Below are 21,776 nucleotides of genomic sequence, written 5' to 3' on the forward strand. Positions count from 1 at the left end.
GCCGGTCAGACCAGTCGCGTCCACCTGACTAGTCGGATGGATCGATAGCCGTTCGATATTCGTGATAACATCATCGGTCCAGTGTCAATCACACCAGAGTTACGAATCAAATCTAATTCAAAGGTTTTACAAACTCACTTGTGCAAGTGCTCAGCTGTTTTACGTATTTGTGAATCGAATTGGGATTTTATGGACGTTCAGAGGACGTGATATGCAGAATTTGATCGTGGATCGACGAAGGAACAGTGGGAATTATTTTTGAAGGGGGATTTTTTGGGAGTCATCGAGGTGAGTCTATCGAGGATTCTACTGTTCACTGTTGAGAAAATTCACTCGCAATTTTCGGGGATACGAGGTTTAAGATGGATAGAAGGAAATATCTATAAAAATTGAATACTATATTAATATTAAGATCGTTTAGTTTTCTAATTAGTCATTTTCGTGAATTTTTTAGGAATTCTAGGGGAACTGTTAAAAAATCTTGACTGAATTTTCCGGTTTATGAAAAAATACGTGGAATTCGTCCCCTAAAACGATTTTCATATTTATGTAAAAAATCCACAGAAATCGTACAATTTTTATCAGTACTGTAAATTTTTTCGAGGGCCCCCTGACTTTTCACGGATTTTCGCTGTCTAATTGACCTAGAATTGACTGTTTCCACGTATGTTTGTCGGGCTTCTACCGGAAATTGAAGTGGAAAATCTCCAAGACTAATTGAAGTTGTTTCTCCCTACGTGAGAAGTAATCCCGAGAATTTGCCTGATCGATGGGAGATTAATTGAGGAATGAGATGAGGGGCAACGTCACGCTGAAATAACATTGGCCCACTTTCAAGATCAGGTTCTCGCTCGGTCGATGATTCCCAATCCTCACATTAAAACACCCACAAAATACATGCCAGCTGAGTTTACCTCGAAGAAACCCACCAAAAGGTCCTTCAACCTCGGAAAATAAATGCCTCGATTTCTCACGTGCCGAACCTGAATGAACGGACAGTGTTAGGTGCCGTTGAGTATATAGAGGTAGTACATAACGTGTGTTTGACGCGTGTCGGTGGTTAACGGTTTTTTTCAGACAGAATAAATTCGCTCATTCTCACGGGGCTTTCTGTGCTAATGAACAAATTTTCATTTGCTAATGACGAGAATTAGGGTGGTGTGTCCTCCCCCCCGTGCGAGGGAGTGATAAATCATTTCGTGGTATCGTTTTGTCTAGGGTGGAGTGAACTAATGAGGGAACGGGTCAGGGGAAAATTAAATGTGACCATTTTGTTGGTAAACATTTTTTGGGATAATTAAATGTTTGTTGGAGTCACTCTCTTTAGTAATTTCTATTTTAGGGGGAGATTGTAGTTTAATTGGGAAAAAGCCTCTCGATTATTTAGTTTTTATGAAAATTTAAGGGAGTCCTTTCGGGTTATTAAAGCAGGACGGGAAGAATTTATTCATTTCAAGAGATTAGAAAATATGTTTGAGAGATTCAAGAATATATTCTCAAAAATTGCGAATTGTCAGTCAAACAGATGGAAAAATTCTGGAGACACCGAAAAAACTGGAATCGAAATTATTCTTGTTATTACTAATTAAAAAACCTAGATTATTCCTCTGAATATGTAGAAAAATTTCGATATATTCATTACGTTAATTATCCCAATGCCGTAACGACATGAAGACGAGAAGGAATTCGCACAAATGCACTTGAAAAAATGTTTCGCGTCCTTGCAACGGCCATTAAATAACCAACGACAGAAAGAAATGTCCTAGTGTTCACCTATGCATCAACACTTGAAACAATTGAGACCTCCGGCGATAATATCTAACGGCAATTGTTCAACTTAGAAAGTGAATAGCCAATGGAAAATGGAAAGTCCCATAAACAAGTGACCAAGCGAAATACCCCTCCCCCATCGAAATTAAAATCTAGTTCATCCAGACGAACTTACAAAAAATAAATAAATAAAAAATACACTACCGGCAATTTGCGGGCAACCTACAAATCGAGCTCACGCATCAATTTGCATTCATGTCGCGAACAAGTACCACTTGCGCCTGAGTGTACTCACCGCATAAAAAAAAAACTCAAATACACAACAGGATTTCTCTTCTCCCATAACCGTCCCAATTCCCAAATAAGAGATCGGGGGAGCTAAACCATTGCAGACGAACCATCAAACAACCAGACGAGAAATCCATAAAATCGAGAAATACATAATACCAGTAGCGAAACGGTAGAGCGAGAATTTACATTTGTTAGACGTCAATTGAACCTGGTATACAAATACCATTTTCTTCGAATCCTGACGGGATGAGTGTTCAATTTTCTAAGTGTCGAATACCGTAGGAAAGGAATTGTCAAACAGTTTGCAATAAATGGAAGCTAAATGTCAAAATAAACCCGGAACCTTCATCACATCTTCTGGTATCCTATTAGAAAATTCCAATTAGGCGAAATCAATTTTTTTTAACTTTTAACATTTAACAGGATAACAGAAAAATTGAAGAGGTGGCCGATTTGTTCCACCACTTTGGTTTTTAAAAAGACGGTCAGTCGATTTTAAATCGATCATCGAAAAAATGTCCCCCAACTAAAATTCGAAATTAAAAAGAAAAAAAAAGAAGATAAAATCTACTGTATACCTCAGAGAATCCTGCAGAAAGTAGTGAATGAGAGAATCGAATTCTGGTCAGGGATTGCCAGATGGTAAAATTTGCCAATAATAGTTTTTAAGTTTGAGGTCTGAAATATCAAATCCATCGTTTAAAGTGTCAACTGATCGCGCTATCGACTTCACTTGATGAATAGCGACGGTATAAAATTTACCAAATCACCATCTGGCAACTCTGATTCTGGTATTCCCCACGTATTCATCACGAGATTGTGGTGGAGGCAATCGGGTCACCCAGATTGCGACCAAGAAACCACGGATAAACCAAATAGAATCAGGAACGACGCTTTCTCCGCAATGAGAGATGCGCCTCAAGTAAAACCTCTGTTATTACACAAATTACCATATTCTGACGCGTACATTAACCAGCGAGAAAATTGTATAATCAGAAATAGTTGAGAAGATGAACGCACGTAAAAACCAACTGGGGGGCATAAAAAATCTCAGATGAAAGAATGAAAAATCAGAGGTAGAATTAATCACCGAGAATTTACGATTGACCACTAGCTGTTGTAATTGTTGAAGCAATTGTCCCAGGAATGGCACGTTAAATAGAAAATAATTGAGAAGTGGGTTACCGGGTGATATTGTATCCTCCGACAATTGTCAATCCCTATGAATCCAATGGATCATGTCGCCAATACTCAATACCTCGTCAATCAAAACAAGTCCCTCCAATTTTTTCTGTTTTCTATCGTATCAATGACTTGGAATTATTCGCCAACAATGATGGCTGTCTCTTTAACATCCTATATATGTCATAGGCACTCGTTGGAGCGCCATACTCGGTTGGCTAACGGTATTCCCCCGAGGCTCACCCGGGCCTCCAAGATGTGCGTGAAACACGCGATAAACCCGAGCTTAAGATACATCTTCAACAACTCCACACGATGGACCATCCATTAAGACCATAAATCTGATAACCACCGGTCAAAAATACCCGCCACCGACTCTAAAACAAATTCGCAAAATTTCTCGCAACCAAAATCTACATTTAATTTATTTAAATTTTCTTAGTGAAAATCAGGTAGGGCCTTGCCCATAAATCTGGTAACCGTGAGTAACAGTTCCCCAACAGAAAAACGTCGTGAAATTTTTTATTTGTTTCAAATTAAACGCAAATTTTTTTGCTCTTTGGCACTTGAAAATCAAGAACATATCGTGAATATTCAATAAAATTCTCATTTAATTAATTATTGAAAATATATCAAATTCGGGCGATTATTTTTATATTGAAATTGGAAATTCCGGTCGATTTAAAATTCCATTCTATTCATAATGAGTGCAAAAAAACTTAATTGAAAATCTTTCCATAAATTTTAATGAATTCTCAACAAATAATTAGTTTTACATTTTTTTTTTAGATGGCAAGCATCTACCGGCTGTTAGTCTTATACCTGACGATCATTCCGGCACTAGCTCTACCTCAGAACGAGAACAGAGGTAAATCAGTGGCTTATTTTCATGGTCGATAGGTTGTCGGTGCTCTTGTGCTTCTGGTGGGAATAACACAATTTTTTAAATTTCAAATAATCCATTCTAATTTTCAGCCCTGCGTCTAAAAAATTGTCATCCCTTATTTTTCTGTTTAAATGATCAATATTTGGAATTAATGAACTCCTTGATACTTTAATTAAATTATTCCATGAAGATCAAGATCAGCAATCAAAATCACAGTGTTATTATTAATTGTTTAATTATGATTTTATTGTATTATTTTAATTCAATAACTTGATATTGGAAATTTGATATATGGTCTGCGGGTTTGGAAAAAATTTCGAGTGTTCACTCGTTTCAATGCTCAAAAGCAAGCCCTGGATATGGATCGATGATGCTAGGCGAAGCGCAATAGACGACTTGCGCTACTCTATTTATCGTTTATTTATGACCTGTCTACTTGCAATGCATCTTACCCGACTGCAAAAATACCGAATCACTGTGCAATCGTGTACAAAGACGTTACTGCGTGTTTAGAAATTAATCCTCTCAGTGATATATATTCAATAAATTAGAAACACCTGCGTGCATCCTGCACGATGTCTGGAATGCACGGAACCGCCCAGAGAAAAATTCTCGATTGAAATAATTGAAGGTTGTTTGAATGATTGAATCTATTCGTGATGTGAATCAGAAATTACTCAAACGATATGGGGACCGTGTACTAAATTCACCGATAACTAGTTCAAATTCAAGTATTAATTTCAAGTTGAGTGGAAGTTCAATGAAATTTCATTTTTGTGCGTTAATGAAATAAAAATTACTCAACTTATTTAAATTTTTTATGAAAACGGTCAGTCCCCAATCATCAGATCTTTCAATTTCATGGAATAATTCGATTAGTACTCGCGATAACAGCAAGCGGTTAAAATGGTAATTTGTCAATTGGCACTAATTAATCGAGTTGTCTCTCCAAAACAGGTAGAAAATTATTCGGCGGCTACAGAATAGTCCCGAAAGTGTGTCAACCGACGAATCCCTCGAGGATAAAATCCCCAGAGCCTCCAATATGCATGTTCAATTACGAGTGCAACAGGAGAAATGGAGAAGTCGTGGGCGCATGTATGGACGGATTTCTATTCGGTGCATGTTGCCAATTGCCCCCTGTGGCATCAACTTCACCAGCGGGTGGTGCATTGCACGGGGTATCACCCGCATCACTCGAGGAAATTCAGGAAATTGATCACGTCCCAGAAGTGCCAATCCTCCTGAAGCCAGACGGCACGCCCCTGGATACAAACGATCAATCACAATCCATTACAAAGCATACGGCATCAACCCCAGGTTTAACATCGCAAATGTCAGAACTGGAGCAAAACTTTCCCGCCCTCCTCGGGCAACAGGATATCCTCGACGACCTCTCACTCCCAGGTCTACTAACCAACTCGAATAACAACGACATCCAGGACCACCAGGACCACCAAGACTCAGCAGTGAATCCAGTGACAACTCTCCTTAGTCCAGACCAAGTCCTCCAGATAGCTGACCCTGTCGACCAACTCCCAGCGTTATTCTCCCAGGGAATCGGTCAAAATAATCACACAGGTGCCGAGACAGTTCTCCTCAACATGAATGGAACTCTCCTCGGCAACGAGGACGTTAATTTCGAGCAATTATTCAACTCGATGAACCGAAGCACACCCTCGACATTCGTCACCGAGAGGACCTCGAGCAGTACAAAGAAGATGACAGGACCAGTTCACTACATGAATACCCACCGAGTCACAGCGACAACCCAGTCGAGTACAGCTGGTCTCGTCCGAGTGCCAACAATAAGCCACGAGAGCCCCAATAAAAAACACGACAACAACATGGACCGCGAGGAAATAGCCATTAATCACATAATATCGATTCTAAACGGTAGTAATCCTGCTAATCCATCTGTACCAGTTAATCCACCCCGAGTTACGTCACAACAGGTGGAATCGACGGACCGGACATCATCGGTTCACACATGGGTGACCATCGAGGACACGTCAATTCCTACCACCAATGGAGATACCTTTCCGTATACGTTCCACAAACCCTCAACAAAACCCCCCAATTTCTATTACTATGATACGAGTGCCTCGACGATGACATTCAAGAAGGGAGCGACAAAAGCCCCAAGTTACTCAAGCCAATCTTCCAGTTACTCAAGTCACCCCCCGAGCTACTCAAGTCATCCCCCGAGTTATTCAAGTCATTCCCCCAGTTACTCCAGCCACTCCCCGAGCTACAGCTACTCCCCATCAAGTGCAAGCACCTACAGCAGCTCCCCAGGAGGCTATCCCTCGACGAGACCCACAACCAACCCCCCAGCCCCAACACTCATCGTCCTAGGGCCCCTGGGCACAGAATTCACCACAATAACAAGCCCCAAACCCCTCATAAGACGCACCACACTCCCCTCAATCAGACCCAACATCGTGACGAAACAACCCAGCCCCATTCACGGAACGGAAATCACCCACAACATCAGCACGGTCATCTCCACGTCACCAGGTGCATCAGGCACCAGCAACATCATATCCACGAGTTACATCAACGTCGATCTCAAAGAGAGGCCCAGCTCTTCGTCTCCGGTAACTGAGATAATCACCATGCAGCCTTCATCGGTAGCTGAGATAATCACGAAAAAACCATCGCCTACAGCTCAGATAATGACGAAAAAGCCTCCGCCTCTGACTGAGGTAATCACGAAGAAACCAACAACCTGGACGACAGTATCCTTGGCTAGTAAACCCAGTTTTCAATTAAAACCCCAAGGACCCGACTTCCAATGGCCCGAGAACCTGATGCCAGTGCAAACTCTGGAGTTCAAACCGATATCCACCAAAAAACCCAATACTCCAGGGACTACACCGAACTGCGACGAAATCACAGCACCTCCAGACGATCTCTCCGCATTTCCCCCTGATCGCAATCCGAGTTTAACGGACTCAAGCCCAACCTCTCAGCAGGAAAAACCAACAATTGTCGAGGGTTTCAATAACACCGGGTACCCAGGCTATCCAGGGAGTGAAATAATCACTGATAACGAAATTCCAACTCCCAGTTTCATCGAGGATGGCATTCTCAAGGATAAAGTTGATGATTTGGTCAACAAGATCGTGGATTCACTCCAGGGAGACTTCCAGAATCTCGAGGACGTAATTTACAGGAGAAAAAATGCCACCGTGGCTGCGACATTGGCACCAACGAAGAAGCCAGTGATTACGCGACGACCTGCAACATCTGGGAGCACGAGACGACCGACGAAAAAGCCAGGCAGCAAACCTGGGGGTAGTACTGTGAAACCCGTCAGGGCGAAACCATCGCCTGTCTCCAGTGTCCCAGGGACAACCAGAAAACCCACCAGCAAACGTCCCAGACCCACCAAGAAAGCAACCACTCAAGCTAGTGTCACCACTTCTGCAGGGAGTACTATGACGCAGTCTGTTGTTACCGAGTTACAAGTAGCTCAGACTACCGAGGGTGTCAGTACAACGCCGGATTATCGCACACGTGAGTTATTCGTGGGTTTTAGGGGAGATTATTTGGGAGAGAAATTTGAGCTGAGGTACTTGTGGGTTGATTCGTCGTGGGGAATTTATTACAGCGATTTAACTAGATATAGGGCTTTGCGTTAGGGTGTCGACGGGTTCCTTGCCATTTACTGGGAAAAGGTCAGAGTTGTAGAGAGGACTCTTCATTTGTGGTGGATTCGGAGGGTTTCGAGGGCAAAGATAATTTTTCTTTGAAGGATTTCGGAATATCGAGACAGAGATTTGATCTTCACCTTTCATTTTTCTCTGACATTCAATTCTTTCTGGGAGCTAATCTATGAAATATTAGGGTGTACATGAAACTTTCAAGTACACAATTAAAAACTCCTATTACGATCTCGAATTGATTTCCTATGTCTCAACGTAAAAAAAAACAATTCCCCATAAAAGTTCGTTATGTCCTAATTTTTCATTCCGCACTAAAACGAAGACTTCCTCTGCGTGTAAAAACGAACAAATTAGACCGTAATTTTTCCCCGGTTCTTTTTTCCTCCGTCGTCCCGGTTCAGTGCCTCGTGTTATCTCTACTATGCGAGGGGATTAAAAATAAATATTATCGTTTACAGAGTGTGGTGTGAGGCCTTTGATACGCGCAGGTAGAATTGTCGGTGGGAAGGACTCGACCTTTGGCGAATGGCCATGGCAAGTACTCATTCGAGAATCATCGTGGCTCGGGTTGATGACTAAGAACAAATGCGGTGGGGTACTCATTACCGACAAATACGTCATCACAGCTGCCCATTGTCAACCCGGGTATGTCAATCTGTCATTTGAGGACAATGTACTTCAATCAACAGAACAAATCTCTTTAAAAATGATAACACTCCAAAAGTATTCGCATGTCTAACTCTCTAAGAACCACTAAACTGAAATTAACACTCATCAATTAATTCATAAATTTTCTCACGACATTATGTATTAAGAAAAAAAAATCTGACAAGTAAATCCACTTGGGCAAATGGCTTTCTACATAAAATCACCGTTTAAATTCAAGCCTCTAAATTTAATTGGAAAAAATATTTTCTTTCCTCCGTGTGGATTTTCCATGAAGTGATGTTTTTAAAATCTAGTGTAAACGTCACTGTATCGAACTTTTCCGAACATTTACGAGAAATTAAAGTGGAAAATTTCTAACAGCATGTCATCGGCTGACATAAACTTGAATCATGAGACATAACTCAATTAAAGTTGGTGATTTAACTTTCACGATATACTCAAGTTCATTTTTATGACTGAAACAGGTTCTTAGCTTCTTTGGTAGCGGTCTTTGGTGAATTCGACATTTCCGGTGAATTAGAGACACGACGAAGTGTTACGAGAAATGTACGACGGGTGATAGTAAACCGTGGGTACAATCCAGCGACCTTTGAGAATGACTTGGCCCTGTTGGAACTGGAATCACCAGTTCAATTTGACGCGCACATTGTCCCTATTTGCATGCCAGGCGATGATGCTGATTTCACAGGACAAATGGCCACCGTAACCGGCTGGGGACGCGTCAAATACAGTGAGTACAAAATTCATGTGATTAATTGTCTCCCATTAATCAAATATGCTAAACATTTGCGCATTAATCTGAATGCATTTGCATTTAACATGCGGTCAACATTTTCACCGGAAATTTATCGCATTCCCCGAAAATATTTTCACCCCTTTATCACATCATCTCTTCACTTCCTACTTTCCAAACGAAGATAAAAAAAAATCAGGCATTGCCTTTGGTACGAATTCATAGCAATTTTATGGCTCATTTTGCCCTCGATTTGCCCACTTTCTCCATAAAAATTTCAATATCCCGCATTAGGTCTTGCTCATTTCCAAATGCATGAGGTAGTCGTAAATTTATGCTTGCGAAAATCGCTCAGCAGTTGCGGAAATTTCACAGGAACTGGAGTAAAAAAAAATGATGTGTAGCATCTTCATATTATATGGAGTTACAACTTAGAGAGAACGAAGAGGTTTTCTGCGAGTTACTGATTAAATAATAAATTTCACGGGATGTAGCGAGCATTTACATTTTCCCAACGTTCGTGAGTTTCGCCAATTTATTTTTTACTCACAATCTGTTGGTTTGTTCAAGTGCTCCCAGGCAAGAATATTATTAAAGCGAAGCGACTCATTTATGTGTTTCACTAGTTACACGTTATCTCTCCATCAAGAATCTAATTCTCCTTGAAAATAGAAACCTTATTTTTACTGTTGTAATATCATTTTTATTTCCCCCGGATTTGAGGAAAACTATTGAAAGAAATAAATCACTGCGAAGATTGGACTTGTTTCTTCTCGAGAAATGCGTTTTTCGAAAAATAGATAAATCTTCGAAAAAAAAAACAAGCGGGTCTAATTGGACTGTGAATTTCTCCAGACGGCGGAATACCATCTCTCCTGCAAGAAGTGCAAGTCCCAGTAATGAAGAATGCCGATTGCCAGGACTTGTTCTTAAAGGGGGGCCACAGCAAAAGAATCCTCGAGAGTTTCCTGTGTGCAGGTTATGCCACAGGAGAGAAAGATTCTTGCGAGGTAAGCCATTAATTATAAAAATTAAACCATTAATTAATCCAGCGATATTTCAGTACGAAAGCGGTAAACTGGGATAAATTCACATTTTCCTGAATGAGATTTTCCCAAATATTTCGAGATTGAAGAAAAATCCCGACATTTTCGTAACGACTTTTTTTCCAGCGCTTACTTTTCTCTACAAAAAATGTATAATAAAAAATATCGATAGCTCGCTTCAATTTCGAGATATTTACTAAAGACAGGATTGATTGATTCAATCATTATTTTTAACTGGATGGATTTTTCGAATGTATCTATTAGTCTCAAGGTGAATCCCGATAAATATCTAATCCTCATTAATTCCCATGTCATCAGGGTGACAGCGGTGGACCCCTGATGATGGAACGACCAGACGGTAGGTGGCAACTCGTGGGGACTGTCTCCCATGGAATAAGATGTGCAGCCCCCTATCTACCCGGTGTCTACATGAGAACAACATTCTTCAAACCCTGGCTCCACAGCATCACCGGGGTGTAAATAAACACTCCGTCAAATCAACAATAAATTAATTATTGGAGAATGGAAATGGAGGGCTGAGAGCTTCGTGTCTTCCCTCATCTAGCTCTGTATAAATTGTACAAACGAGTCAACGACGTGCATCTTAATTCAGTATCAAACTGATATAAATCGAATTCACTAGTTTAAATTATTGATTCATTCCGAAAGCTATTCTGCAGCAAAAAGGTGAAGATCAACCAGTCGATTTCGCTAATACGTATTTTTTTCCATTAATCCCTCTAAATTTACAAGAGATTGTGAAATTTTCGTAAAGATTTTTTTTGTTCTCATTGCGCTCTGCAAAATCACTATTACGAAAAATTTCACTATCTCTCTTAAATCCCGAGATATTTCTGAAGAAATCGACAAAAAATGCGAGCCGACTTGTTACCCTTTACCCCAGGGCTACTCCATTGATTTGATGAAAAAATATAAAAATATCATTTCTACCAGAAATTTGATCACCACCAAAAAATTCCTCTACCATATTCTCCTCAAACCGCCAGTGGTCGAGATAAATCAATAATTACCAAAAAAAAAGTTCAATTCGGCTCACATCACTTCGCTACTGAATAATTGATAAAAGATTAAGTAACAGTTTCCAATTCATTGTAAATAATAACTTAAACCTAAATCATCCTTAATTTATGTATAGTGATGAATTCCAATTACGATCTATTTATTGTCATCACCCTGTCTATTTATTAAACTATTTTTATATGAAAAAAAGTCTTAAGTAATTCCACCCTGTTGCATGTCTGAGGAACGTACGATTTGAGAATTCTCGTTAAAAACCGCGCTTGACCTTGAACTAAAGCATTCGAAAAATCCATAAGAAGACTGTACGGATTTGTATAAAAGACCAGTGATTGCAGTTTACAAGTGAACCCAACTGTGCACGAGATTACGTCTTTCCCTCCCCTCTCTACCCCCCCACACGTAATAAAAGCGAGATGGACGGATCAATAAACGAGTGGAAAGAGTTGAATACATCGAGGAAGTGGGAAAAAAACGAACAAAAGCTATTGAACAAATGGAGCAAATACGTTGTATCCGCCCACGAAGTTGTTGAATCGCTTCAACTTGCCAGTGACGGCCTTTACCTTTAGCATTTCACTATTTCTGATAAATAACAATTGATCCTGAAACCGAAGTGCAGAAGCAGGAGGCATACTAATTAGAGTCCTCTGTTACTCGGAATGAGATGAATTGACGAAGATGATGGTAATTTATTCAGAGGCAGAGGCCCTCGGGCTGTGAATTATTGTTAGTGATGAGAGATGAGAGCTGAGTGAAAGACTTAGACAGTTCAACCGACAAAGGATAATATCAAAGTTACTTTAGCTCTCCGACTCAATAGCATCATGGAGAGGGATGAAAAGCGATAGGAAGAGGGAAATAAAGTGAGCGCATGCGTTGAGAGGGGTTTTTCTCGTTTCCTGAGGGTGGAATAGAGGCTGCGCCGAGGGCTCAGTTCCCTCCTGCAGGTGTTCTGAAAATTGTCGACTCAGAAGTATCTCCACCTTCCTCTGGGCTAGCAGCGACTTAAATCGGGTGTGAAAGATTGACGATTTTATTTAACCAACTGTGAGCCTGTGAGTTATCATTAATTGGATGATTCCCCTTGGGAAGTAATGGATTGTTGTTTGTAGGGTGTCGTTACTCAAGATCAGAGGAAATATCTTAGCGGATCATGGGGAAGAGTTGCTTTATCTGTGCAATCGTTGTCGCGGTTATTCTGGCGATGAATGGAGGCGCTGATGCCTGGGGTGGTCTCTTCAACCGCTTCACACCGGAAATGCTGTCTAATCTTGGATATGGGGGACAGGGGGGGTATAAGCCCAGTTATCTACAGGTAATTAGATGCTATCGTTTGAACGTCATTGACGTGGGTGTTACGTTTTTCAAATGGCATGAATGTGTGACGTAATTGTATATTGATCCAGCGACCACTGGTTGGTCATTACGGCAACGATTTTGGCGAGGGGCTTCAATTTGCCGGTGATGATGATCCCTGCGATCACAGGCCCTGCGGATCTAATGAGCATTGCTGTCCCGGACAAATATGCATGAATGTCGCTGGTGGTGAGAATTATTTCATTATTTTTCGAGATAGCCCATTGCAATCCGAATTGAAACTTCGTTTTATTCAGATTCAATTAAATCCGTTGAGCTCGTGATTGACAGTTGATTGGGAATTTAATCGAAATGGTATTGGACTTCTGTTCGAGCCCCGAGGCAAAAAGTTCTCGGGAATAATTGCTATTTCAATTTCAAGGGAAATTTCGACAGTCAGTACAATTGCATTATGCGATTAAATAGTAAATTAAGAAATGAAAAATTCATAATTGAACTCAAATTCTCAGGTTGATGAGACAAAGTTGTGAAAATTAGCAAATAATTATCAGGTTGATTTCCTACTACGTGACGTGGAATGGTGCACTTTAATTAGCTGACGGAGTTGGAAAAATAATGAGTGGAAAATTTTGGAGGATTTGGAGGATTTTGCTGGTTAACAGATAGATTCTAGAAATGGAATTTATTCACTCTAGGACCGGAGGGCACTTGTTTCTATGCCTGGGGGTTGAAACAGGGTGAGCTTTGTGCAAGAGATAATGATTGCGAAACGGGGCTGATGTGCGCTGATGTTGCTGGTGGGGACACGAGGTCCTGTCAGCCCCCGGTGACATCCAACAAGCAGTACAGTGAGTTCCCCTTCAAAACGTTTTATCCACAAATTAAAACGGCACTTGTAAGGTAGTAATGAAGTGGTAAAGGAGAATAAATCGCATTTAACGTTTTTATAACATGCCAACTTGTTTCGATAACCATCGGGTTAAGGTGGAAACATTAAAGAACTTTTTTCTAGCCGATTTAATCTCCGAAAAGAAAGGTAATTTCATGTTTTCGACTGAAATCGATTGTTTTGGAGATAAATCGATATTCAACACAACTTTAAAATTCAGCTTATCGCGATTTACTACTTTTACCGAGGAATGGAATAAGTCGAGTAATGGACTGTTGATTTTAGGAAAAAAAACATGAAATTTCATGAAATTTCATTTCAATTTTTCATGACACATAAATATTTAAAAAGTAATTTCCTGTCACTGCCCTCTTTTTTGTCAATATCCAGAGGATAAAGGAACTGACATTTACCATTTTTATTGATTTTTCTACGAAATTTTGGATTTTAAATAACGACAATTCCTGGAAATATTTTGATTATTCCAATACCCTCGGCACTTTTTCCTGAAATGTCAGGGTGAAAATTCCTGAAGAGCCAAAAGCCAGAGTAAAATCTCTGTGAAATAATTTTTGACGCGAAAAATTGCAATTGTTCAGGTGAGGAGTGCCTGATGTCACGGGAATGCGATATCACCAGGGGTTTGTGCTGTCAGATTCAGCGTCGTCACCGTCAGGCGACGAGGAAAGTCTGTTCATACTTCAAGGATCCACTAGTCTGCATCGGTCCAGTGGCAACTGACCAAATAAAATCAATTGTTCAGTACACATCCGGCGAAAAGCGAATTACCCAGGGCCAGCACAATCGCAATCTCCTCTACAAGCGGGGATTGTTCCTCTAAACTGACACCACCGGAAAAAACCCCACAAGATTAAACATATCAGAGAGAAAGTACCGCCGTTAAATGAATTTTATTTCCTTAGCGACTCGATTTTATTTTAGCCCAATGTCTTGATTCGCCGACCAATTGTCCTAAATCCACTGTCCTACGTGCATATCAATGAATGGAGAGAATAAAAAAACGTTATAAAAAGCGATGGATCGAGTGCAATCGGACAGGTAGTGGAATTGGATCGACGAATTAACGAGATTATTAATACGATACGAGTGCGAGACAGTGTGACTTCCAATTTACTCGATCACTACGACTGAATAATACAAAACATATCAGTGTAGAAGAGGTAGGAAATGTATTCCCTAGTTACGTCCTTTGACGTAGCAGCACAAATGTTAACTGTAGTCTTTACGCATAAGGGACTCAAGTCCATTTGAAGAGACTCTGCTTATTTTTTTCTCTCCCACAATTTCACGATTATTGAATATGAATTTCGGATTTACCCTCGTATAGAGATAGATATGATTTTCCAATGCATCAGTGCATCGTGATTAATAAATGTACAAGGAGAAAAATGTAGAAAACAAAAAACATATCATGCGATTGCCTAAATGCATCGAGAGGAGAGTTTTAAAACTGTGAATGTTAATGCGAGTATATTCTATGATTAAATTATATTTTTATCTTCTACCCGATATTTAAGCTACAACGTAAAATATACACATAATATATATTTGCATAGTATTCATATACTTTGCCCTCGAGACCTGAGGAGGCATTACAGAATAATATACGTCCTACTTAAAAATTTGAAACGATTGAGAGTGCGGGGATAGGCAGTTGCAGAATTCCAAATTCTATCGATATATCTTCGTGTGCGCCCCTGGCCTATTATAAACCGTTTGAAAAAAATTACTGAATTTCCCAGACATCTGTCTTAAAATATTAAAAAGGTTGTAGTGCCATTGAATTTTTCTCATTGAGAGTTCATTTTTTCGAGAAAATCCATGAAAATGGAAAATTGATGTCGGAAATGTTGGGAAAACTTAGGTGAAAGTAGAAAATTTTAATAATAACTATTCATAATGATTGAGGAATTCTCATCGTTTCTCCAATTCAGTAATTTCCGGGAAATTCAGCAATTTGGTTTGACAGCACAGAAAGAATGGATTTTTTTTTGGGTCGCCCCTCGTGATCAAGTCTAATTCTCCTACTGAGAGCAAAAATAATTTCCTACAAGTGAATTTAACTGCAAGAAGTAATACTTCTATCAGTAATAATCCACTCGATTATTTTATTTATTCACGCTGGATAAGTAATTACGGAAGGAGATGATTTGACGGACGCGATATCCGGAACACATATCATAGATCATAAGTACTTGTAAGAGATACAAAAAAAAATTGAAAGAAAATATTTTGAATCAATTTTTGATTGTTTATGGATAATCAAATGACCGAGGTAACTTCAATCAGTTGTTTTCTATTTTTTGAACCATCGCTAGGAATAAATGAGTGGTAATTGTATTAATTTTCCATGTCTTCTCAATTAAACTGATAAGGCAATGAAATTAACAGCCATTAGGCTGCGAGTCGAGAGTACCTTTGTCATCATTAATTCTTTGAATGATAAATTACGTTATACGGACATAAATATATATGTGTAATCGTTTCTCCCGATTTATTGTTCAGGTATAGTTGAGAATAAATTATTGTGCAAATACCAGATTGATATATGGATTCCTCCTTCTATTCGTGTCTTCTTCTGACATTGAAGGATAAATGTCACTTCTCCAAAAATCAAATCCAAACAAAACTTCTTCATGAACTAATACACTGTTTCCGCACTCTTTTCACCAAAATTAACACTTCTACGTTTTTCCGACAATTTAAGATTGGATTAATGCGTGGAAATATAATGTGTTTACTTTTTGTTATCGTTTAATGACTCACAATTGTTACTTATTATGTTTTCGTCTCACTTACACGAAACATTGAGGGAAACACCGGAACGCATCCCGCTTGCCCGCCAATTCCGCCATATTGGATCGACTTCTCGATCGCCGGCGAGTTGGAAAGAGCGGCAACTCGATTACCGTTTGAGTTCTTGAAGTGTTTGGATCGTTTGGATTTTATTCGCGCGTCGGTTGTACACAGAATAACCTCTTCCAAAATACTCCAAAACGTTTGCGCATTTGTGTATCATTTTTGGAGATTACTTGATAACAATAATTCAGTAAAATGAGCAAGGCACACCCTCCAGAGCTGAAAAAGTGAGTACTATCCAAAATTTCTGGTTTGTTTAACGATAATAAAGAGCAGTGGAATTGTAGGTTAGATTTTATATTCCGAATTTCAACAATTATCTTTTTTCGCAGGTACATGGACAAGAAATTATCTCGTGAGTATTCGAACCTCCAATTTTTTTTTTTTTTAAGGAAAATAATGGATCCTATCAAGCCCAGAGGCAAATGGAGTCTAATAGAGTGAGAAAAATTGTAAAAATATTATTTGCAGTAAAGTTGAACGGAGGAAGACATGTTGTGGGCATCCTTAGGGGGTTCGATCCCTTCATGAATATGGTAATCGATGAGAGTATTGAAGAATGCAAGGATGGAACCAAAAACAACATAGGGATGGTGGTAAATATAAAATGAATAATGGAATCAAATGCTCAGACATTCTCGTTACTCCTGGAGGATAATTATTAATAATTATTTCTGTTGCAGGTGATTCGAGGGAATAGCGTAATCATGCTCGAGGCCCTCGACAGAATATGATCCCTTGTACGAGCCCTCTCTCATTACCTCTGTAAGTTAAGATTAATCTCCCCAATAATAAACCATTGAAATACCAAAAACATTTATTAAATTTTGTACCGACACAATACGTCCATATCCCTCAGAATTTAATACTGCATTTACAAATGTACCGTTCCAATTAATTACAAAATTGTATCCAACCGAATGCAAAGCCACTACAGTCTTACCGAAAAATATAAAGGTCAAAGAAATCAGCACTCCGAGAATAAAAATGACAGTTCCTCGTTTGATATCTTTTAATAATATTCAAAGGCACAGTGGAAACATCAGGACTCCTGATCGAGGAACATCAATGCTCGATTAAATAATGTGTGAAGTGATTAATAAAAAAGAAGATGCTAATGGAGAATATTTCCAAGTGTCCATTGTCGTTAATTTCTCACAGCTGACTAGCATCCGAAACTGAAGCAGTCCTCCCACCAACGACTTCCCTAACTATTCCACAATTTGATATCAAACATTGTCTTTGACACGTCACCGCATGGAGAATTGAGGTCCACATTAACATTATGTTAATTCTCACTCCATTATTCAGAACACATGTGTATAAAAAATTATCACCATAAGTCACTCGGTGATGTCATATTCTTCATATGATGTTTACGAATGTGATGCGGTCTCCAGAGTTTTGTCATCTCATCGGTAAATTGCTAGAAAAAAAAATGAATTGTTAGCTGCCAAACGCATAAAAATCCCCAAAATAGTACAAAAATAAAAAAAAACAGACAAAGTTCTTACATTTCCTTTTGCGTTTTCTTTCCGTTATGAACACCTGAGAGACCTCATCCTCATCCCCCCCAGAATGCCAGGATTTCACAGTCAACCAGTGGTGTTCATTGCTCTCAGAATCCTCAAAGTCCCCATTGACTCTGTCATTGATTTCATCTATCCCCAAAGGGTCAGTCTCACCATTCACTTCTTCGAATTGTTCTATTTCCTCCAGCTCCTCCAGCCCCTCATACCCCTCAATCCCGTCGTCCTCGGGATCTTCAGGGATGTCCTCTTCTTCGACGACCTCCTCATACTTAATCTCAACCTCAGTGAACACTCCATTGACATCCAAGCAGCTATGATTCTCCATATCCAGAATTGTTTCAAAACACGTCTGGCAGTTTTCACAGACAACTTCCCCCCTCTGCTCACCCTCACCTCCTTCCACAGCCAGTTCTCCTTCCTGTTCTCCCTCTCCCTCTGATATTCCATCACCCTGTTCCTCCCCACCCTCAAACTCTGGATCCTCGTCAATCTCCTCCTCCTCCACCTTGACCTCAACCTTGCTCCTGTGCTCGCTGCTAACGTGTTTCTTCAACTCACTATCGTTCTTATAGACAGTCTCACAGATCTCGCACCTGACCCTCTTCTCCCCCCTGTGCTTGGCGACATGCACCTTGAAGTACCAATCAGTCAAGAATCTTTTTGAGCAGTAACTACACTCAAAGGGTTTTTTCTCTCCCTTCTTCCTCCTCTTGTACTTCATTCTCCTCCTCGCCACGATCTTGTTGAATTTATCCCCGGGCCTGGGGAGACGAGTGATGCCCGCAGGGGCAGGTCGGATGGGCATCACAGGATTAGGTTTGATAAACACCGACTTCCCAGGATTTGAGACAGTCTGGGCATTTGGTACAGTTACAAAGGACTGCATCTGAATGGTATTATTAGCAATAATGCAAAACCTTGGAATTCCCTCCTTCCTGTGGAGCATGGAGGGCTCGCTTTTAAGATTGGCTATGGGGACGACGGTGATGGGCATAACCATAGGCTTCGACGTCACTGGTGCCCCCTGGGCCGTCCAATTATTGACGTTCAAAGGATAGGCTATAGCCCTGGGCTGTGCAGAATCCCCGATAAGTTGATCCTGACTCTGTGAATTTCCAGTTTCCAAATTAGATATCGAAGATATCGAATTGTTAGCTGGCTGGACAAGATTCTTATCGGATTTAGGAGCAATCAACTTGGCGCTGTTAACAAAGATTCTCGGGTGCTGAGGCTGGGGCTGGAGAACGGCTGGAAGATTTTGAACGGTTGGAGTGAGGGCCGACATGGAACTCAGATTCTTCACAGATATAAACGGCTGATTTCCCTGGACCGGTGCTTTGGGTATGAGAATAAGCTCCGAATTATTTTTCAAGCACTCAGCTGCCCTGTCATTATCATTTTCTGCCTTGACGTAGTCTTTCCTCTTGGTCCTGATAGCCTCCATTATCTGAATCTCTCTTTCCCTCATCCTCTCCTTGAGTAACTGCGCTCCATTGACCTCATTGTGTCTGTACTCATCTCGTCTCTTGCACTTTCTGTGATGAACCCTCGTCTTCCGGTTCTTAAGTATAGCCCCGCATATGTCGCAGACATTGAATTTGTCGCAACGATTTAATTTGAGCTTCAGTCTCCTGCAACGATTGTGGTCGATGTTGAGGGCGTCGCAGAGAGCATTCTCACAGTGTTTGGTCACAGGAGCTGTTATTTCGGAGTCTGTGATATTCGTTGCAATCATTGGAGATGAGCCTGTACTATCGATGTATTGCTGGACATTGACATCGCAGATAATGGTCTCGCAGGGCTCCCAGTGGCCGCACTTCCTCCTATGGTTGATTATGGGGTGCAGGGAAATCCCAGAGTCACCATCAAATTTCGAGGGGAGGTAGAAGGGCTTTAAGGGGTCGTCGGCATCCTCCTGGGCCCCCAAGGTCCTCTCCAGAGGCTCCAGTGGCTCCAAGGGACACTTCGGAGGTTTCAGGGGCTGCAAAAAATCCTCGGGAGTTGTGTCCACCAATGACATGGTTATGTCCGGTCTAGGACGTCTCTCATTACTCGATTTTCGCTTCTTATGGGGAGACTTGGGGGATGAAATCTCCGGAATGTTGATCGGCTTTATCACGATATGGGGTTGATTGAGCAGACGCTGCACTGGCTCTGAATGCAGCAGATCTGGATACATCACCTTGGATACCTCCTCTGCTGCTACTCTTGGGCTTCCCATTGGCACCAATTTCGGCAAAGGTGCGTATGCCATGTCTTCACTTCACTTCATTGATTTTTGGCTTGAATTTTCACTTCAACATTGAATTTATCTGTTGTTTTTTCGGAGTATCACACTTTGTTTACTCGCTTGGGGGAGTAATTGCCTGGGAGGGAACCTTGGGTTTTTATTTTGACGGCTTTAATTTTTCTACTGGGGTTTGATTTTTTGGTAATGCCTCGGTGGTGGGAGGTGGGTACTTCGCGGCTGAGGTTTTTTGACACATTATTTTTTGGACTAATGGGTGTGCGCGCGCAACGAAACACTGTTGGGGGCGAGAAAACAATTTTCGAGGTTATAGAAGTGATTGAATCAAGAGGCAATAATACAGGGTCACGTGGACGCGGTTTTAGAGTCACAGGTGTTGATGTTTTTTTTGTGGGGAACACGATGTTGTGGCACTGAGGTGGAACTCACTGATCGATGGGGTTCACCAGGTGCAGCAAACCGAGGAGGCTAGCGGGGCCGCCATATTTTTGGCGAGCAGATGAAAAATGAACAAAAATCGAGTTTTTACTTGCAGTGGGATCGGCCGCGCGAAATTTTGAAGTTTCCGTTTTTGATGGATTCGCATTTTTCGGAGCTCTAGTCTAGGGTGGAGGAGTTTTGAGGGATGACAGGATGGGTTACTCGTTCATGGGGGTAATGACAGTTATTTTTTAATTTTAATTGTCATGACTTTGCCGCCTGTCTGGCCTTTGCACCGACAGCTAATTACAACCATTTCTATTATCCTCGATTTGTCATGAATTTTTTTAGGAATTTTATGGATGGATAATTATCAGATGAATAATTATTTTAGAGTTGTAGGCAAATAACCTCTAAAAATAGTTAAGGCTATTTTTTTTGCATCTCAAATTATTTTCTATTCATTTGAGATCTTTTAGTTAATATATAAAAGATTGTGATTAAACTATTATGTTGCAGATTATTGAATTTAATTAATTATGCTCGCTAATGATACAATCATAATTACGAAAGTGAAAAATCAGCAAACCGCTCTCCACATTTTTTCGCCTCTGTAAAAAATGATTATTATTTAGAAAGCAGAAAAATGCGTAAAATCCCGCGCTCTATACAAGAAACGAGAATAAAAGGAATTTTCAATAGCGCCTCGTAAATTTTCCCAGTGAATTCCTCGAGAAAAATTATCATGAATAATTAATCGAGTAAAAGTGGAATCAACTGGGTAGTTACGCGCGGGAAGAGTCGACCAATCCGTCGACGCAGATTGTTTGAAATTCCTCGGGACAATAAAATGCCACATGCACGCAATACATTGACAGCAGTCAGTTTGAAGTTGGCAGGTTCTAACACCGGCATTTGTTTCCAACATTTTGACTATTCATTCCACTCCCCCTCTCCCCACCGCGGCAAAACCCAACTTGGCAACAGTTTCCCCACATCATCCAATGTTTTTGTAAAATTAATTTTCGTGTCACTCCGGCATTGGCAACTGAGGTTTTCATTTGCCATTGTGAGAATCGTGAGAAAATTCCCCTCGTATTATCTCATTTTTCTGTCATTGTTATCGAGCCTGTTTTTTCACTTGATTAATATTTTTCATTCCCAACGTTGAAATTTGTTTTATGCGACAATGTTCAAAGGG

General features: G+C 40.4%; 4 protein-coding genes across 6 annotated transcripts; 3 read left to right on the forward strand and 1 right to left on the reverse strand.

The window, feature by feature from the left end:
• LOC105262758 (serine proteinase stubble) lies at window positions 1-11,437 on the forward strand. Its single transcript, XM_011298521.1, has 7 exons — window positions 1-288; window positions 4,033-4,111; window positions 5,087-7,651; window positions 8,259-8,445; window positions 8,934-9,199; window positions 10,058-10,212; window positions 10,567-11,437. The coding sequence occupies exons 2-7, from the start codon at window positions 4,033-4,035 to the stop codon at window positions 10,726-10,728; spliced, it is 3,414 nt and encodes a 1,137-aa protein (XP_011296823.1). The 5' UTR covers window positions 1-288; the 3' UTR covers window positions 10,729-11,437.
• Window positions 11,438-12,211: 774 nt separating this feature from the next.
• Window positions 12,212-16,055, forward strand: spab (space blanket). 3 transcript variants are annotated; one of them, XM_011298519.1, is made up of 5 exons: window positions 12,212-12,303; window positions 12,402-12,604; window positions 12,696-12,834; window positions 13,302-13,454; window positions 14,095-16,055. In XM_011298519.1, exons 2-5 carry the CDS (start codon window positions 12,443-12,445, stop codon window positions 14,334-14,336), a joined length of 696 nt encoding a protein of 231 aa, XP_011296821.1. In that variant the 5' UTR covers window positions 12,212-12,303; window positions 12,402-12,442; the 3' UTR covers window positions 14,337-16,055. The 3 variants fall into 3 exon arrangements, with proteins under 3 accessions (XP_011296821.1, XP_011296820.1, XP_011296822.1); XM_011298518.1 differs by having other exon boundaries at window positions 12,213-12,344; XM_011298520.1 differs by having other exon boundaries at window positions 12,257-12,303; window positions 12,382-12,604.
• Window positions 16,056-16,432: 377 nt separating this feature from the next.
• On the forward strand, window positions 16,433-17,191 carry SNRPG (small nuclear ribonucleoprotein G). The gene is made up of 4 exons (XM_011298516.1): window positions 16,433-16,602; window positions 16,708-16,730; window positions 16,847-16,971; window positions 17,059-17,191. Exons 1-4 carry the CDS (start codon window positions 16,571-16,573, stop codon window positions 17,107-17,109), a joined length of 231 nt encoding a protein of 76 aa, XP_011296818.1. The 5' UTR covers window positions 16,433-16,570; the 3' UTR covers window positions 17,110-17,191.
• Window positions 17,192-17,216: 25 nt separating this feature from the next.
• LOC105262762 (uncharacterized) lies at window positions 17,217-20,701 on the reverse strand. The gene is made up of 2 exons (XM_011298526.1): window positions 17,890-20,701; window positions 17,217-17,801 (listed from the first exon to the last, which is right to left on the reverse strand). Exons 1-2 carry the CDS (start codon window positions 20,159-20,161, stop codon window positions 17,788-17,790), a joined length of 2,286 nt encoding a protein of 761 aa, XP_011296828.1. The 5' UTR covers window positions 20,162-20,701; the 3' UTR covers window positions 17,217-17,787.
• Window positions 20,702-21,776: the final 1,075 nt, after the last annotated feature.

The sequence above is a fragment of the Fopius arisanus genome, unplaced genomic scaffold, assembly GCF_000806365.1.
Source record: "Fopius arisanus strain USDA-PBARC FA_bdor unplaced genomic scaffold, ASM80636v1 scaffold00011, whole genome shotgun sequence".
Lineage (NCBI taxonomy): Eukaryota > Metazoa > Arthropoda > Insecta > Hymenoptera > Braconidae > Fopius > Fopius arisanus.

What these genes read in the sequence shown, in the direction of transcription:
- SNRPG (XM_011298516.1), top strand. Translation starts at nt 16,571, where the DNA reads ATGAGCAAGGCACACCCTCCAGAGCTGAAAAA. An exon ending in CATGGACAAGAAATTATCTC is followed by an intron (nt 16,731 to 16,846) that starts GTGAGTATTCGA and finishes TATTATTTGCAG; the next exon opens with TAAAGTTGAACGGAGGAAGA. An exon ending in AAAACAACATAGGGATGGTG is followed by an intron (nt 16,972 to 17,058) that starts GTAAATATAAAA and finishes TTTCTGTTGCAG; the next exon opens with GTGATTCGAGGGAATAGCGT.
- LOC105262762 (XM_011298526.1), bottom strand. Translation starts at nt 20,161, where the DNA reads ATGGCATACGCACCTTTGCCGAAATTGGTGCCAATGGGAAGCCCAAGA.
- spab (XM_011298519.1), top strand. Translation starts at nt 12,443, where the DNA reads ATGGGGAAGAGTTGCTTTATCTGTGCAATCGTTGTCGCGGTTATTCTG. An exon ending in ATAAGCCCAGTTATCTACAG is followed by an intron (nt 12,605 to 12,695) that starts GTAATTAGATGC and finishes ATATTGATCCAG; the next exon opens with CGACCACTGGTTGGTCATTA. An exon ending in GACATCCAACAAGCAGTACA is followed by an intron (nt 13,455 to 14,094) that starts GTGAGTTCCCCT and finishes GCAATTGTTCAG; the next exon opens with GTGAGGAGTGCCTGATGTCA.
- LOC105262758 (XM_011298521.1), top strand. Translation starts at nt 4,033, where the DNA reads ATGGCAAGCATCTACCGGCTGTTAGTCTTATACCTGACGATCATTCCG. An exon ending in GCTGCCCATTGTCAACCCGG is followed by an intron (nt 8,446 to 8,933) that starts GTATGTCAATCT and finishes TGACTGAAACAG; the next exon opens with GTTCTTAGCTTCTTTGGTAG. An exon ending in GAGAGAAAGATTCTTGCGAG is followed by an intron (nt 10,213 to 10,566) that starts GTAAGCCATTAA and finishes CCATGTCATCAG; the next exon opens with GGTGACAGCGGTGGACCCCT.